At 43.8% G+C, this 18,937-nt stretch overlaps 1 protein-coding gene across 1 annotated transcript in view; it reads right to left on the bottom strand.

The window, feature by feature from the left end:
• Positions 1–289: 289 nt before the first annotated feature.
• The window catches only part of ZNF831 (zinc finger protein 831), a gene marked incomplete at both ends in the record, with an annotated part of 71,728 nt that continues 53,080 nt past the window's right edge, over positions 290–18,937 (bottom strand). Inside the window, 2 exons of the mRNA XM_079720105.1 lie at positions 290–1,135; positions 1,881–2,047. Coding sequence (XP_079576231.1) covers positions 290–1,135; positions 1,881–2,047 — 1,013 coding nt within the window. The remainder of the gene's footprint in view (positions 1,136–1,880; positions 2,048–18,937) is intronic.

Below are 18,937 nucleotides of genomic sequence, written 5' to 3'. Positions count from 1 at the left end.
AGGATCCAGCTGGGAGTCAAGCCACAGTCATTGTGTAGGTCAAGACTTCTTAGACCTTGCTTCACTGCCAGCTTTGCCCAGCCTGGTGCCTTGTGAGCAGGGCCTCTTGGGAAGGGTGAAGCTGAGTTTGGGTTTCAGAGTTGGTTGGGGAGATCATAGAAAGACCCCCAAATGGCTTTCCTCTCTGTAGGGGCTTCATGAATAGAGTTCAGTTCTCCTGCCCGCTTGATGGCATTTACTGGGAAGCATCATCCGTCTTTGACCGTGGACGCATCTTTCTCTGGAAGCTTCAGATCTCTATCACCAACCGATCTTCATCATCGCTGCTGGTGTCGCTGAACTCCACACGAGTTTGCTTTCTCATTCCTTCCAAACTCCTCTTCCTGAGGGTTTTCGAAGGGGCTGCAGGGATCTCCGTGGGCTGCCCTGGGCTAGATGGAACCACACCATCCTTTAGAGCGATGAGTCCAGATCCTTGACATTTCCCACTGTCATTTCCCACAGGAGGGCAGGGGACCCGCACTTCTCCACACCCATATTGCCCCCCCGAAGGGAAAAATGTCTTGTGTTTCCCTTCCTCTTGGTGTGAACTAGCTGAACCTGGTCCTGAAGCTGGTATTTCAAGATGAGTTTTTCCAGTGGACCCCAGTGGAACGGAACCTGAAAGTCTCTGCCCAGATGAAGGTTTCCCTGGCAAGAGGGATGGGGACACGCCCTCTGCTATCGTTTTTCTTTCGGGGGAGCTTTGTGTCAGAGTCTCCCTTGCACCCTGGCTGTGGTCTTGTGGTTCCACACTGTGAATTCCCAGGGCTGTGTGACCTGCTCTTTCCCCCAGAGAAGGACAAAAGGCAGCCACAGAGGTAGCAAGGTCATGGCAGAGAGAGGTTCCTTTGGACTCAAAGGAAGAAGGCTCTTGAGCATCTGAGAAAATGCGTGGTGTGGGGTCTGTTGAGACTTGCTCCTGGGGGGGCGGCACGTGAGTCTCAGGCAATCCCACGTCCAGACCTTTGCCACGGGCTGGAAGTCTGTCATTAGCCACTGCCACCAAGGAGTCGGATGGCAGAGATAATCCTGACCTCACAGCTGTATTCTGAGGACGACGATCCCCATGCTCACCGGCAGATGGAGAAATCTCCTGCAGCAATGTGCAAAGGAAAATAAATGGAGGGAAAAAAGGTTAATTGGTACAAAAAAACTTGTGGTCAGAAACGTGGTCCTCAATGGGAACAAGGTCTGGAGGTCTTAATGATTCTTTACAGAGCCTGAACTTCAATATAATGTTCTCATCCGTTTTCATTAATAACTAATTGAGGCATTAACTCCAGTAAAGTTCCGTGTTGACACACAATAAGCTACTGAGACAGCTCTGCATTTGTATCTGGCCTTGTGAAAACCCAGCCACTCAATTATCCAACCAGTTCTGAGCATCCGATTTAAAATCATCACTGCTCCTGCAGCGGGTGTGCTACTACCGTGCATTTGAGTTTTTCCAGATTAGCGGTTTTTCAAGGTGCGGTCTGGACTAGCATTTTCATGTTTCTCAACCCAAGGCCCCCCAGTCTGCCAAGGCCCCCCAGTCTGCCTGGCGTTGATTCCGCATTGCAGTGACCTCCGCAAGGTGATAGGCATCTCTATTCAGGTATGAAATAATAAGGGACTTGGGATTTTTTAATCAACTGTGAGATCATCCCAAGTTCACAGCCCAAGTCACCGGCTGATTGAGCGCCATGTTTGGAGGCATCTGTTTGCCTCACGGGGTTTCTGTGCCAGGAAACCTCTAGGTGGCCCAAGGGAGTTCTGCCACACTGGGCACTAACAAGAAAAAAGAGGGATAAATCTAGAAAAGAGAAAGGTAGACCGCTCAGAACCACAGTTCCCACCTTCGAGGTTGATTTGTCTGTTTCCCTGACCGCTCTTGAACTTGGGTGAGGACAGGAGCTTCCCGAGCTGTGTCTGCTGCCCTCCTTCTTCTCCTCCTTCTCTCCGTCCCCAACACAAAGAGATGATTCTGGGGCAGCACAAGGTGGCTCCCCTGACAGATTTAGACCTAAAAAGGGGGGAGGCACACGGATATACACCTGAAATTATAAAGTCAGCCAACAGTCATTTCCTAGGAGTTGATCTGTGTCTTCAGGACCAGCCCCGAACTGATAACCTCATCTCACACGGTGTATCTGGGAAATGGATTTACCGTGAAACGGTTCACATGGTCAAACAAAACGTCTCCCCTGCTGATAAGGAAAGAAATGGCAAAACCAATTCCCAAGGCAGAAAAATCCCTTGATTACAGATATTTTAAAAGGTATTTCATGTGAATCTTTTTTTCATCAAAGTCATCTTCCTGGCCACATTGGTTAATTTTGGATCGGTTTGAATTCTCTGGCCATTCAACTAAGGGTCGAGAGTAGAAATTTTCCTATCATGTAGGATGCCTTAGTCTCCATCAGAGCGCTGACAGCAGGAGGGAGGTTGGTTTTTGTGTTGCTGTTGTTCTGTGGTGGTGTTTGTGATGTGTGGGGGGAGAGGGGTGACAAAGATATGGCCTTGACAGCATCCCCCAAACAGCATCTCCCTTTCAGGGGAAGAGGTGCCCTTCCCGCGTCCTTCATCATTACTCTCTCCTCCATTTTGTCATTATTGGCCTGGGATACAAGTCAGAAGGACCACAGAGTTTCTGATCTCCTCTCATGATGGGATCAGAAAAACATTCTAGAAGAGCTGTGTCACCAGAGAAAAGCATTCAACCCACTTTTACATCTGCTTTTAGCTTGATTAACGCTACACAAGCACAGAGTTTTTAAAAGTCAAGTATTTCTGTGTATTAAGAGAAACAGCCACACCTGCCCACCCACTCATCTTTTCCCACTTTGGATTCCTTTTGTATTTATCTCCTTCCCTCCTAAGAACAAGCGTGTAGCACCCCTTCTGGATTCCCTGTTTCCGGTTTGGAGGATAGCCTATGACGTCATGAGGGCAGAGGAGGGTTTAGGACGAGCTCCCCCCACAATCCTTATCACCTGCACACCTGGGCACACCCCCCTCCCCTCTGTCCTCTCTACAGTCATACGACTATTATGTCATAATTTTGTTTAGGATATCCAACGTTTACATCACTATGTTCAGGAACACGCTCTTCACCACCAAGCCAGGTAGTGTGCTGTGATTACAATGACTTTCTTGCCAGCACTGTTTTCCCTGGAGTTAATCATTATTTTGTCTTTTTCTTTTGCTTACTTTTTTGTATGGACTTATTCCTAAAAATCATCCTCCCACCTCCTTCCCAGTGGTCTTTTACTTCATTTATTAGGTTCCATTTCATTTCCTTGGAAATCTCTCTCTCAAAGCTTTCTGACCTGCTCCCCGTGGACCACTGCTCCCTTGGCCCGATGGGGGCTGAGCCCCTGTGTCACCCTCATCCTGGCAATTTTCTGCACCTCCTTGGTTCCTGGATACCCATGCTTCTTTTACCTGGGTTTACTCTCTTTGCATTCTTTCTTAATGCAAAACTTCCAGCAGCTTCATGAGAAAGGGTGAAATAAAATTGTTTAGACTTTAATTGGCTACTTGTCTGGGTATAGCTGTCTGAATTAAAATTCATTTTCCTTCAGAATTGAAGATGTGGCTCCACTGAGCTCTAGTTGTTGAGAAGTCTGGAGCCAACATGATTTATGGTTCCCGATCCTTTGGAGGAAACCTTTTGGTTTCTCTCTCTCTGGAAACTCCTAAACTCTTTTTTATGCCAGTGTTACCATGGTCCTGGGTCTATTTCCATTCATTGTCTGGACACTCAGTGGGCCCTTTCAACCTGAACCACGTCTTTCCATTTTAGAAAAATATGTTATTTCTTTGATATATTTTTTTCCTTGTGTTTTGTCTTTTCTCTTTTCCTAGAACTGCTCTTCGTAGGTTATTGGACATCTTGATCTCATCCTCTATTTTTCTTATCTTTTCTCTCCTATTTTCTAATTCTTTGTCTTTTTCATTTGGGAGAACTCTTTCAACTTTCTATTTCAACTCAGAGGTGTCCGTGTCTGCTATCATGTTTTTAATTTCCAAGAGCCCACTCATTATTATTATTAATTATCATTATTCCTTCTTTATAGCATCCTGTTACTATTTCATGGCTCCAACATCTTCCCTTCTGTCTCAGGCAAGATTAATAATGATCTGTTGTCATTGTTATTGCTGAAGTTTGCCTCTTCCTATATTGTCTCTCTTTCTTCCAAGTTCCTTTGTTTCTGTATGTTTTTATCTCTCCCTTTCCTACTGAAGGCTTCCCTGAGATACCCGGCAATCTTAATTACCTGCTCATGTTTAGGAAATAGGCACTGAAAAACTGGTTAGAAACACTTTACAAACATAAAATGTCAATCGTGGACCTCCCTGCAGGGTTATCTGGTTGCCCTGTTGATGTGGGAAGACCTGAAGTAATCCCCGTTAGGTCTTCCACCCAGGCTGGTCGGCTTATGCCCAAGGAGTTCTCTGATGTCCTGCCTGGAAAGTGTAAGGCAGGTGTCAGCATCCTGCAGTCAGAATTGGGATTGAGAGCAGGGGCCTCAATGTGCGGTGCCAACCTTTGGTTAAACCCTCTGTTTTCAGTACAGCCCCCTTGCTCCCCAGCATTTTGTAGAGTCTCCAGAGACTAAGCCCCGAGTATTATTTGGGGGCGAGAGTGAGGGACGTGACCAGGCTCTGAGAAGCAGGGGTGGGGTGCAGATCTGGGTGGGGGGATGAATGCTGCTGATTCTTTCAACCAACGCTCCTGTTTTCAGCCCCACCTGGTACCATGGATTTCTGAATGTCTAGGGCTTGACCACCGTTAAACAAGGATTCAGTTCACTTGGGTCTGCTAATCAGTGACCACTTAGCCTCTGCATTCCAGCCCCTACAACTGTGGCGCCATTTCTTCTCCGGTCATCTTGTCCCCTTGGGCCAGGACATTCCAAACACATTCCTTCACTAATGTCTGGGAGGAAAGTGTAGGAAGTGTATGTCCTCCACCTTGAACCCAAAAGAACAGACCTACTTCTTACACCCCCAGGGGTAGGTCACTAGATCATCGAGCACACTAATCTTGAGCAAATCAACTTTAAAAATCCATCAACGTTGCGACAATTTGGGAAAGGAAGCAATGATTTTTCCTTTAATACAAACAATCTTCACTTGAGCACCACGTTACTGAGATCACCTAAAGATGCAGCACAGGGGTCTTTGGTATTTCATTCCTCCACTCAACAGACATGTCCTGGGCTCCTTCAGGGAGCCAGGTACCATGTTCAACCCTGAGGAACTGGAGGACAAGACCAAGGTGCCCTGGCCCTCAGGAGCCTCTGTTCCAACGGGGAAGAGAAACAGAGACAAGTGAGATAATTGAGGTTGTGACGGGGGTCACGAAGGAAATAAACAGGGGGGAACCCCAGAGAGGAACGATGCACAGGAGGCTATGACAAAGATGCAATGAACAGGAGAGGGTAGAGTAATAACAGAAGTGATGATAAACAGGGAATATTATAGAGAGTAACAGTCCCTGAAGGGCGGATTACAGAGAGTAACTGGCTTGCCTAGTTGAGGAAGGCATCTCTGAGAAGGTGACACCTGAAATGAGACCTTCAGGATAAGAAAGAACCAGCCCTCAAAGGCCATTCCAGACAAAGGAGGAACAGAGGCAGGGGCCCTGCGGTGGGATGGAGCTGGGAGGATTAAGGAATCAGTGGAAGGCCGTGGTGGAAAGATGGTGGGAGGGAGCCACTAAGGGCTCAGATCTTGTAGGGTGCAGGCAGCCCTGGGAAGGGGTTTAGATTTTATTCTTTATTCATTGTGAAGAAACCAGTGTTTCCAGCAAGAGGTCTACATCTTCTAAAGAGGCACTTGGCTACTATATGGAGACTGAAGAAGGAGAGAGGGGACTAGGATGGGAAAACCAGTTACAAGGTTCCCAAAGTAGTCTAGGGGGCCAGGTGAGATGACTTGGCTAGGGCAGTGGAAATAGAAATGGAGAAAATGTACGGATTTGAGATCCATTTGTATTCTCACCTATGAAAAATCACCCAAAGACCACAATGATGAAAAACGTTTCTAGAGCCCCAGAGTTTACCAAGCCCAAGCGCCTCGCTCTAAGTGGATTAAGCTGTGCTCCCACAGTGACAAAACCACCAGGCAATTCATTCAATTCAAAGAAGAAGTAAAACCAATTAGTACAGAGAAAATAATCAGATTGGCCAAGCATCTTCTCAGCAGGTCGTTTGGGTTTTTAAGCTCAACGAAAAGGCCATGCACGCCTTTGACCAATAACTTCTGACTCATCCGAGAAAGCAAGGGAAGAAAATACATTGATTTAATTTGCTTGTGACCTAACAGTCTACAGAGAAAAGTGCGTTATCTTTAATCACTGTGAAAAATGCCCAAATAATGTCACAGAAGTGTGTTAAACGAATTGCGACTCTTGAAGAAGGAAAGCATCCTTGCTATTAGATGAATGGCCCTTTTCAAAAAGTCAGTAGGGCTCCAGTCAAGTGTTAAAGCACAGAATGGCATCCTCTTTACGTTTCGGCATCACTCTGTGAATCACTTTGTACATCTTCAGAAATTATGGATTCCACCGTCCTACCGCAATCTTTGCGAATTCGACCGCTCTTACGCTATTACCAGAATCTTACTATAGAACCCCTCTCTCGTCACAGCTCTGTGTGCTGTTCTGCCCCCCACCCCGATTAAAGGCTGCGTTTTTAATGATTTCCCTCAGAAATAATTGCCAAACCACGTGGAGAGAGGAAGAGACTGCTTAGTACTGTAGCAAATTTAAATTTAGCCATCTTGAAAAGGCGACAGGAAACTGTAAAATAATTAGAAGGAAAATGGAGTGAAGAAACAACACGATGAAACTTACAGCTTAACTGGTGACATCTTTAATGTCAAGCCTCCTGCAGGCTGTCTCATTGCAAGGCCTTGTTAAAATGCTAATAGACATATTACTCAAATATCATTATCTGAAAATGTAAGTAATTTGATGCCTTTTCATTAGTTGCCCCAATATACCCCAAACCTCCATGAATTTGGAGTCCAAAGACACTGAATTATAAGGAAGGGGTAAAAATGAGTCTATCACGTTGGCCTCATTAAGTAAGCTATAAGCATCAACACAATCCCAGGGGTAATCTCCCAGACTACTAATTTATCTGAGATGAAATTGTTTACAAGCACCCCTGCCATTGAAGGATGCAAAATGTGCTAGCAATTAAAATTTGCAATTACTTAAGGAAAGCGGGGCAGAACTCTAAGAGGAATCACTATGTGGGCAGTTATTTGCTCATATTCCAAATACTAGTTGAGCCCCTTTGAGTCCATATTTTTTGAGTCCATTTATGAGCCCATATGATTGAGCCTAAATATTTATTGAGCACTGAGCACAGTCAATGCTCTGTGCCAGGAACTGTGCTGAACACAGGCAATTTATTCAGTGACAGAGGCAGATACCCTCACAGAAATGACAGTCTAATGGGGGGAGAAATTCAGCCAGCAAATAATTATACCAAAAAAAAAAAAAATCACTTACAAATAACAAATGCTAGAGAGGGAGAAAAGGGAACCCTCCTACACTGTTAGTGGGAACGTAAATTGGTGCAGCCACTATGGAGAACAATATGGAGGTTCCTCAGAAAACTAAAAATAGAGCTACCATGTGACCCAGCAATCCCACTCCTGGACATATATCCAGACAAAATTCTAATTCAGAAAGATACGTGCACCCCTATGTTCATAGCAGCACTATTCACAATAGCCAAGGCATGGAAACAACCTAAATGTCCATCAACAGACGAGTGGATAAAGAAGATGCGGTACACATGCACAATGGAATACTACTCAGCCATGAAAAAGAATGAAATAATGACTTTTGCAGCAATATGGATGGACCTAGAGACTATCATACTAAGTGAAGTAAGTCAGACAAAGACAAACATCATATATCACTTATATGTGGAATCTAAAATATGACAAATGAACTTGTCTACAAAACAGAAACAGACTCACAGACACAGAGGACAGACTTGTGGTTGCCAAAGGGAAGGGAGGGTTGGAGGAGGGATGGACTGGGAGGTTGGGGTTTAGCAGATGCAAACTATTATATATAGGATGGATAAACAACAAGGTCCTACTGTATCACATGGGGAACTATATTCAATATCCTGTAATAAACCATAATGGAAAAGAATATGAAAAAAATAAGAAAAGTCCAATTGGAAAAAAAAAATCACCAAACATATGTAGCAAATGCTAGGAAGGGAAAAGCAGAGGGTGCAATGAGATGGTACAATGGGGCCCTGACCCCACCTGTATCCATGGAAACGAGTAAAACCATGCATACTGTAAAACTGTTCCCACAGGCCACCTGTTTGGGGCTTGTTTTCTCTCTACCGAGTCTGAATCATTCATTTGAGTAATTATTCAACCAATATTTTTTAAGGCTCTATGGCACACCAGATATCGGACTAAAATTTTTTGCAAGTAAATTCATTTGTTTCTGCAATCCTATTACAATTTTTGTTTATAAGGCCTCTGAAGAAGAAAAAAAATACGGCTGAAAATGATGGAGGGAAGAAGCTTTATCCTTCTCAGGCAAGGGCTGGGGACAGTCATTCCAATCAGAAAACGATCAGAAGTGGGTGGACTGTAGGAGGTGGGGAGTGGCCACCCACTTGAGTCCCACAGGCAGAGAGCGACTTGAGAGGGAGCCAGGAAAATATATTTATCGAGAACAGCATCGGATATTTCTGTGCTACCCTAATGCAGTCTTCGGAAAGTTCGCCTCTAAGTAATCACAAATGAATCTTTTATTTCAGAAACCACTTTCCTTCGTGGTTCTCATCTCTTTTCTATTCCTTTGATGAAAGGCAATCAGGACAAGAACTCTTCCCGCACAGAAATTCTTCACCTAGACTATGTTTAGTGCAAAGTGGTGTTTAAAATCTTGCTTTAAGTTAAAAGTTGTATCCTGTCCAGACAACAAGAGAGTGACTTTAAAATACAGAGTGAAAATAGGATGATGAAATCACGTCAGGAAAGGAGATAATCAAAGAAATGCCATTTGAAACGTTAAATGCCAAGACAGAACGCAGCAGCCCATCTAGTCTATGTATCGTTATTTTAAAAGTTTCCTATGGCTAAATGAAAATTGTCTACGAGGGTCCCTTCCTGGGGACCTAATTGATACACTCACAAAAGCTTCTCCTCTTGCCTCGAGATTTACACCTTGGAAGGAAGGAGAAATTACTCTGTTTCAGCAATTCCGGAGCTCTGTGACTTAACTAATAGCTTTAGGGAAAGAATTAATACTTCTCTATTAATTCTAATGAGAAAAGATGTAGGAAAGTCATTTGCTCCTGTCAGAGAAGGAGAGAGAAGGCAAAGGGGGAGAAAAGCCCTGGAGAGACCCCTCCCCAGCCTTCCTGATTCTTCCTGATGCTCAGGAACATTCTGAGGAGAACTCTTGTGAGAACAGAAGGGGAGAAGGGTGCTTGCCCGAGGCCCTAAATCACAAAAAGAAACCATTGCAGAAAACCCAAGGGAACAAAGGCAATGTCTCCCTTTCTTCCAGGGACTTATTCAAGCCTCTTCATCCAGTATTTAGAAACTGTACCTTTTATGTGTGTGTAATTAGGTAAAGCTTTTACTTGAGAAACCATCTGGAATCACGGCCGTGTCTACACTTCTGTTCCGGAGATGAAAGGAAAGTGTTTTGATCACTTTCTCCTCTCAGATATTTTCTCCCAATTCGGTGAATGGGGCTGGTTTGAAATATTTCCGTGACTTTAAAGCTTGGTTGTGTACAGAATTCAACAATATTCCTTCAGAAAGCGAGAGAGAGGCCTACAGGATAGAGAGAAATAATGAAAGTGGCTCAGGAACACTCTTGGAAAAGTTGATCTCAACATCTACTGAAGAAAATGGGATTTGTGGGTCTGTTTGAGCCAGTGGTTTTCAGCCGGAGGTGATGTCCGGGGACTTTCCTGGAAGTGTGGTACACAGGATGGACCCACGGCCCACCCTGGATGGACCCACAGCCCACCCTGGATGGACCCAGCTGCGAAGGTCAATAGGGCCACGGCTGGGAAACCCTGGTTGAAACCAAGAATCACAAACTCAAAAGCTACAGGGCCAGACCAATAACAGAAACAAGGGCTTCTGCCTGGGGTGAGGGCTGTGGATGGAGAGGGAGGACAGGTCCAGCCTCCAAGGGCAAGGCTGCCCCTCAGCTCCCACCCACCAAGACCACCGAGGACCAAGCATCCAGTTCGCCAGAACTATCCATTTTCGAAGAGAAACCAGAAATCTGAGTTCCATGATTCCCTTTCAAACACTGATAACGAGTTAATTTTCAAACAACAGTGCCGTGCTAGCCAACACATCCGTGGCCTGAGTGCTGCCAAGAGAGGCCAGCGTGAGACCCTTTGTCCATGAAGAGGTTCAAGGGTGCCCACGTTGAAGGCAAGGCTTTCGTCTCCGCGCAGGTTCTGCTCCTTTGCAGAAGCAGAGTTTCCTTTCAAAACTACTGTTAAAAAGATATTTATGGGAGAGTAACCCTGTTTTCGAAAAGTAATTTAGTAGTATCTTATAAAATGAAATTTATAATTATAAGACACGCATTGATCCAGCAACTGCTCTTTGCGAAATGGAGCAAGAATATTTACTGCAGCAATAGCTGTGGTAGGAAAACCAACAGAACCAACAGGAACATCCATCAATACAGGAGGAGTTGAATAAATAAATATGGTACAGCTATACTGTGGGATTTTGTGCCATGATTAAAATGATCTATCTATCAATCTGTAATATATGCCTAGAGTTATATACAAGATATATTAAGAAAAAAGAGTCGTCGATGACTATGTATGGTACGATCTACCTGTGTAAACAACAAAATAAAGTGTCCATCATGTACGTGATGGCACATCAGCCCAACCTTGGCAACCTCGGGGGGCCATGAGGCCGGGGATTGTCAAGCTTTCCTTGCATATGTCAATGTTGCTTTTTTTGTTGCAACAAGTATGGGATTGCTTTATTCGTCTGAAAGAAAAATCAGAGGCAAATAATGACACTGGCTCTAAAATTCAGACTGAAAGTCATGAAGAAAAGCCCCAGAGTGTGCAAGGCAAGTCATTTCAATCAGAATACACATCTGACAGACGGAGATGGACCCTCACTCCCTCATACCTAGAGTTCAGTTTCTCAGGCAGAGAAAAGGTTGAGAGACTCAAAAGGAAAAGAAAAATATATTTTCCCATCTCTAACCAAATCTGAAGTACTTCTGTTCTAGCCTCATTTTTTTGTGTGAAATTTTGCCTCTTCCGAGTAATTATTTTCCAATCTCTTTTTTCCAGAAACCACTTTTCTCTACGATTTAAATTTCTCTTCTCTTTCTCTGATGAAAGGCAATCAGTTTGAGAACACTTCACTTACTGTTTTCTCTAAAAAAATATATTTAGTGGGAAAGTATGCTTAAAATCTTTTGACAAGTTGAAACTTGAATCATCCTCAGACAATAAGAGAATGCCTTAAAATAAAGAGAGGACAAATTGTGGGGAAGAGAGAAAATGAAATGAAGAACAAAAAAAAAAAAAAAAAAAAGAAAAAAGAAGAACCCAGCTAATATTATTTGAATTATTTAGTGCCAAAATTAAATCAAGAGAACCTACTTTAAGGGATCATTACTTTCAAACTTTCTTAACTCTAAATGAAAATTGTAGCAGAAAAAAAGTTCAGGCTTTGGAATATAATTGATGTGTTTAGGCAATTGCCTCATCATTTCTTAAGATTTACACCCTGAGAAGGAGGTGTTATCCCTGTTTCAGCAATTCTGTAAGCAATATTACTTAACTAATGGCTTTAGGAAAAGAATATCTCCCCATTAAATCTGACAGGAAAAATAATGGTACGGAGCCATTAGCTCTAGTCAGAGGCGGAGAGGGAACTGGTGGGTGCGGGAACCCTGGAGTTCAGGCTGCCATTTTGTTTCTCTCAGGAAAACGTCTGGAGGTGATGTGTGACAAAGAGAGCAGGGTACGAGTGACATGAAGTAAACCTCCCCAGTCCCACCTCTCCCAGTTCACTCAACTAACAAAAGTTGAAAGGGTGAAAAAAAAAAAACCCACAACAATTCACAGCTACTTAATTTCAGAGAATTACATCACCATCCTCCCATAATATTGAACTATTCTACCTTTTCAACAGGATTAGGTAAACCTTTTATCTCAGGAAGTACCTGTCAGAGAAGTTCTCTTTACCTTTCTATTTTTTCAATGAAAGACAGCTGCTTTGATAACGTCTGCCTCAGAGGAATTTTTCCTAAACTATGTTAACGAAAAAAAATCCAGTTAAAATATTTCAGTCCCTTAAAAGCTTAGGTATGGACAGAAAATTCAAAAGAAGAGATTCCGGTGAGAAAGAAAGTAAATGAGACCAGGAGAAAGCATAGAAGTGGTTCCTTCACCCTGGAATTAAATATGGGTTTCTTGTTAATGATTTAAGAAACTCAATTTTGCCTCGCTGAGGTAGTACACACGTAGGTGAAGAGAAGAAAATTAGGACATACTTATATAAGGATTGGTATTGTGGTAAATGCCACAAAGGAGATGGGTTATGAATCATACCACAAGGACACCTAATCTGGCTTGAGAGGAAATGACCAGCCTGAGGAATCATGAAAATGTCACCTCACAAAACCATCTAAGGATTGGACTGAATCTGCAGATTGCCTTGGGTAGTATAGTCATTTTAACAATATTGCTTCTTCCGATCCAAGAACACAGTGTATCTTTCCATCTGTTTGTGTTGTCTTCAATTTCTTTCTTCAGTGTCTTATAGTGTTCGGAGTACAGCTCTTTTTGCTTCCTTAGGTAGGTTTATTCCTAGGTATTTTATTCTTTCTGATGAGATGGTAAATGGGATTGTTACCTTCATTTTTTTCTGATCTTTTGTTGTTAGTGTCTAGAAATGCAGCAGGTTTCTGTGAATTACTTTTGTATCCTGTAACTTTACTGAATCCATTGATGAGCTCTAGTAGTTCTCTGGTAGCATCTTCAGGATAGTATCATGTCATCTGCAAACAGTGACAGTTTTACTTCTTTTCCAATTTGGATTCCTTTTATTTTTTTTCTCCTCTGATTGCCGTGGCGAAAACTTCCAAAACTATGTTGAATAAAAGTGGCAAGAGTGGACATCCTCATCTTGTTCCTGATCTTAGAGGAACTGCTTTCAGCTTTTCGCCATTGAGTATGATGCTTGCTGTGGGTTTGTCATGTGTGACCTTTATTTTGTTGAGGTGGGTTCCCTCTATGCCCACTTTCCGGAGAGGAATAGTATGAAACCTCAACTGGGTTCTTCAGAGAGAACATAGCTGAAGGACCCACCAGAGGGACTGAAAAACACAGTTATCGAAATCTCACTACATGCCAGAGTATTTCTTTCTCCTAATGCAATTTTCTAAGCAATCATATGTTTTATTTCAGAAACTACTCTTAGTGGTACTTACTTTTCTTCTTTGATGAAAGGCAATCAGTTTAAGATTTCCCTCTCAGAGATTTTTTTTTTCCCCCTGAAAGATGTTGAGTGGAAAGCCATGTTTAAAATCAATCCTGAAGTTTGTTCCCAGACCATAAGCATGTACCTAAAATTTAGAGAGCCACTCTGGGTATGAGGTGAAAGGGAAAAAATACAATTACTGAAAATACCATTTGGGGTCTATAATGCCCAGATCGAAATCAAGAGTATCTACCCTTTGAATTATGGTTTTCAATGTTTCTCATTACTAAATGAGTCTGTAAAAGATGGTCCATTTCTCGAAATATGATTGAGATATTTGAGAGAGCTCATTTGTTCTCAAGATTTGCATCCTTAAAAAGAAGAAATTGATCCATTTCAATGGTAACAGCTGGGAAGAAAGAGCTTCCCTTTTCTCCTTCACTAATCCTGATAAGGGGGGAAAACTGACTAATTTCCAACTAGAAACAAAGACAAGAAAGAAAATATTGGCGTTGGCCTCCTCCATTTTGGTTATCCAATCACCTTAGGAAAGAAAACATTCTAAGTTCAGTCTCTGTGAAAAGATAAATGTTCAGGGGAGAAGCTAGCTCTTCCCTCAAACCTAAACTGCAGTAAAACTTAATTAGACAAGAAAACCAGGAAACAGAATGAGAGAACACTTTTCTGGTTTTGTAACATGTTTAGGTACTCCATCTCACATGGTGCTTGGGCATTTCTTTTCTTTCTTCAGAGCACCTGCCACTACAGTTCTATCTTTTCTGAGGAAAGGCAAGTGTTTGGAAAGCTGAAAACTTTCTCCCACTGAGATATTTCTCCTAAACGACATTAGTGAAGGAGTCAGGGTAAAATATTTCAATAATGTGAAATCCTGTACGCACACAGAATTTGACAGCATTTCTTAAATACTATTGAGAAGCAAAGGGGACTGGGAGAAAGGGAAAAGAATAAAAGCAGCTCAAAAGACTCTTTGAAAACTTTTCAGACCAAAATTTACTCAAGAATGTATGCTTTCAGCCTGATTTTTTCTTAATAATGAAAGAAACTCTACTGGGTGGACTCTGCCATAACTGAAGGACTTTCAACTTGGCTTCAGCTTTTCTCAAGATTTCCACCTCAAAAGAAAGAGTACTCCTGCGACTGCAATTCCGTAGCAATGCGACTCAATGAGTGTGTTTTGAGCCAAAGCCTCTATGTGGTTTCTATGGATGCTGGCAGAAAATAAAGGGGGCCAGTCATGAGTTCTTTCAGCCGAAGTAGGAAATAAAATACCAAGGGTTGACTCTGCCCTGAGATAAAGAGGCTTGACTCGGAAGTGCATGTAACAAAGGGGAAAAGAGTAATAGCAGGAAGAGATGGACCCAATTCTTTCAGAATCCTATGAAGTCACTCTTTTGTCCTCCCACCAGCTTTAGAAATTCTACCTTTTATGATGGGAAACTTGAATTCAGGACTTTTTTTTTTTTTTTTAACTTCAGAAACTCTCCTAGACTCAGGGTCACACCCGTTATCTCCCCCTACATTTAATCAGTCTGCTTAAAACACACTGGAAATGTAAAAGCTCAGTTACACAACCAAAAGCTTTCCGGGAAATACAGGTAGGACTCCCAACACAACATTAAGGAAAAAGAGAGACTAAAAAAGAAAGAATACCGCCCCAGAAATAAATGTTAACCCTACCAAACTCATTAAGAAATTTGATTTCTAGATTTTTTTTTTTTTAAGCACAGTGATTGACACATTAGGACCGTTGAGAAAGTCAACGCTTTGAGGCATTTAAGAAATCTTTACATCTTTCCTTGAAGATTTCTACTCCATCACCCATAAAGGGAGTCTGTTTTGCAAGTCAAAACCACTTTAGGAAGGAAGACCCAGATCTGACAGAAAGTGGGAGATGCCCCTTAACTCTTGTCTGGGAAAGAGTATAAATAATGTCACGCATCCAGAAAATTCCACCTGGGGAAGGAGTAGGGAATGGAGTGGAAGATGAGACTTGAGGTAGATACACAATTCTGCACAAATGATATACAGAGGCGAAGGAGGTTGTGGGAAAAACAGAATTTAAAATATGCAAATTTTGGGACTTCCCTGGTGGTCCAGTGGTTAAAAATCTGCCTTCCAATGCAGGGGACGCTGGTTCAATCCCTGGTCTGGGAACTAAGATCCCACATGCTGCGCGGGGGCTACTGAGCCCGCATGCCACAACTGGAGAGAAGCCTGCCTGCCACAACTAAGACCCGACGCAGCCAAAAATAAATAAATACTAAAAAAAAGAAAAAAAATTTAAAAAAAAATGCAAATCTTGCTCCAGGGAGAGAAGACAGTCTTACAAACTCCTGCCTTCAAGCAGTTTCTGGAATCCTCACTGGGGGTGGTCCCGGGCAGGGTCGGGCTGGGGGCACCACTGCACCTGACCACACAGGTCATAACCCCTGGTTATTTTCTTGAATCAAAGACAGCTGGTTTTGATAAGACGACCTCCCCACTCCAACATTTTCTCCTCATAGAAGTCCCAGGATCTGTTTAAAACGCCTGGAGAAAGAAAGGATGACTCAATTACGTATGTAAAACTAAGGTCCAATAAAGGGACGTTAAAGAAGGGGAAAAAAACCCCAAAACCCGGAAACATCAGCAGTTGTCATTGAAAAATTATTCAGGAAATCTTCTTGACTTCTGTTTAAAAATATGTTATTACTAAACTCAAATCAGAAAAAGAATACACGGCTTACATTATCATGGAGTAAACTAATATAATGGTTTTGAAATAAAGTAGTTTACACTGTTTCTGTGAAAGCTGAGAGAAAAATAATGAGACAATAGTATGAACATCTATCAAAGAATGAGCGCTAGAGGCACCGAAGAGGGGGTTCTGGGAGGCTTTCTCAGTCAGACTCTCATGAAAATCTACAAAGAAGAAAAGTCACTGTGGGGAGAGCATTAGAAAGATGGGAAATGGGCTTGAACCCCAGAGGATGCTGGTACCCAGAGAGACAGGATGACGGCAGCCTGCCGGGGAGGGAAGTCATAAAGATGCTCACAGAAGCTTTCTGCCCTTTCAAGTTTTCAACTTCTCTATGCGAAAGCAACCTTCAACACTTTGAGAAATAATTAGTCTATCTTATCTCAAGTATTTCTCTCGGACAGAGGAAAACAAGCCTGCCCATTTCCCTTGCAGAATACCCTCCAATCCTGTATATTCACCGTGAGTGTCTGCCAAGCATACTTCATTATGACGAAAGTTCTCTCAGGGAAAGAAATCCCTACCGAGCCTCTAATAAATACAAGGGGGGAGGGTGAGAGGAGGTGAAATAGCAAGAGGGAGATGATAAAATTTTAAATAGGTTTTAGTGTAGAAATGTACCCTGCCTAGAAGGTCACCCCTGATTACAGCTTCTGAGTGTGTTTTCTGAGCCAGAATGGGGCAGCTTTGATGCTGTCTCCCGCACATATTTCAAAGAGAAGAGAAAATTAACCCCTTTCTTTCCAGGGTTTGGCTTGGCAAAGAAAAAGTGAAGGTGGCCTTTCATCACTGGTGGAGTGACAGGACTTGGAGGATGCACGCCTCCCTCACCGACCTCGCTTGGGGTCTGGGTGTCTGGCTGAGCGGCCTCAGGTCACAGAAGGAAATGCCTTATCCAAGGGAAGCAACCCAGAAAGCAAAGACGGGCAGAGGGAGACACAAAGGGAAGTGGGGAGAGAGAGAGAGAGAGATCAAAATAGACCGATTACAGGCGAAACTGGGGGGTCTGGGTGCCCAGGTGACCGGACCAGCCTCCCACCCCTCTTAAGAGACAACCGGTTAAGAGCTGGAACAACTGACAGCCCAGGAGTCAACCCAGCTGCAAGAAGAGCCCCACGCCACGCAGGCAGGGAAGAGATGACAGAGCACCCCCAGGCTGGCCGGATAATGCAGACGTGAAATCAGACATGAAAGAACATTCAGGTCCATTTTCAAGCACATGGAGTCCCCCCAGGATGGTCTGGGCCGGAAAGGGGGGTCTGAGGGCCTTAGGGAAAGGCGGCCGGATGAAACGTGGATGCCCAGTTAAATCTGAATGTCAGGTCAACAATGAATCATTTTTAGCATAATGTGTCTTATTGCCATGTTTGGGGGCATACTGCGCTAACATATATATATGCGTATATATTATATACGTATATATGCGCATGTATATACATGTACGTATTTACTGTTCGCGTGAGATTCGGCTTTAACTGGGTGCCTGCATTTGCACCTGCTAACTCTGGCCCCTGGCGTGAGGTGTGGGGAAGGGGAGCTGGCTGGGCTCAGAAGCATCTGCCCGGGCAGCCACCGCCTCCCCGCAGGCTCCAGGCATTGCACGCCGCCGTCAAGCCAGGGACGGATTGACTCAGGACGAGCCATTATTATCAATAAAGTCGCCTCTGTGAGGAGGTGCCTCGCAAAGGTTTTGAGTGGGGACTTGGCCCCAACAGCCCTTGGTGACGAAATGACTTATGGGGGTTCCAAAATCCGTGCGGAGACGAGCCCACCAGCAAAAGACAAGAGGGGAGCAGTATTCTATGGCCCTTCTACTACGGTTAAGAAATGTTTACCACCACCACAAAGCAACAACCTTCAGAAATTCCCAGTCTCTACAATCTCAGAGTTGTTTCTCCCATCCCTGTGGATCCAAGGACCCCAGGCTATCTATGATCGTCCCCTAAGCCAGCCCCACCAGGAGAGGGCACCATGGAGAGCTCACTGTTACAAAGGGTTTTTCTGGGTGAGAAAGCTGGGCGAGTCTCTAATAAACACAAGAGGGGAAGGACGGAGCGGCAGAAATGGCACGGTGGAGATATTCACATTCAACAGAGGCGCCACGTGGAAACGCTTTCTTGAGGTCGGAGCCCAACGGCCGCATTCCAGTAACTGCAGGTCTGGACACATTTGCTAGATGAGAGTTTCGTTAGGCTCATAACTTCTACCGCTACAGTCGTTTTTGTTTTGGTTTGGTTTGGTTTGGGATTGCACTGCACGGCTTGTGGGATCTTAGTTCCCCGACCAGGGATCGAACCCGGGCCCCCTGCAGTGGAAACACGGAGTCCTAACCACTGGACCACCAGGGAAGTCCCCTCCCACTAGAATGTTTAAGCGGGGGCAGGGGAGAGAAAAAGAAGAAAACCCCTTTGCTTCCCCATTTAAGCTAGGAGGGGAAAAGAGTGCAGACTTTGGCTTTTATAGTGAAACTTGTCCATGGTGTGTGCTTCACAGAAGGGAAAGGGTTGACTCTGCCATTCACCTGAGGGCACAGGGCTCGTAAGAAAATGGTACCCATCCGAAGGAGAGGACTCAGCCCACAAGACAGGGTTCCCTGAAGGGACAAACCAAGCCACCCAGGAAGACACTGTGTGTCCATCTCCGCCGCTTCACCTGGCAGAGGGG

This window comes from Hyperoodon ampullatus, assembly GCF_949752795.1.
Source record: "Hyperoodon ampullatus genome assembly, chromosome: 14".
Lineage (NCBI taxonomy): Eukaryota > Metazoa > Chordata > Mammalia > Artiodactyla > Ziphiidae > Hyperoodon > Hyperoodon ampullatus.
This window is presented reverse-complemented; position numbering and strand designations above follow the sequence as displayed.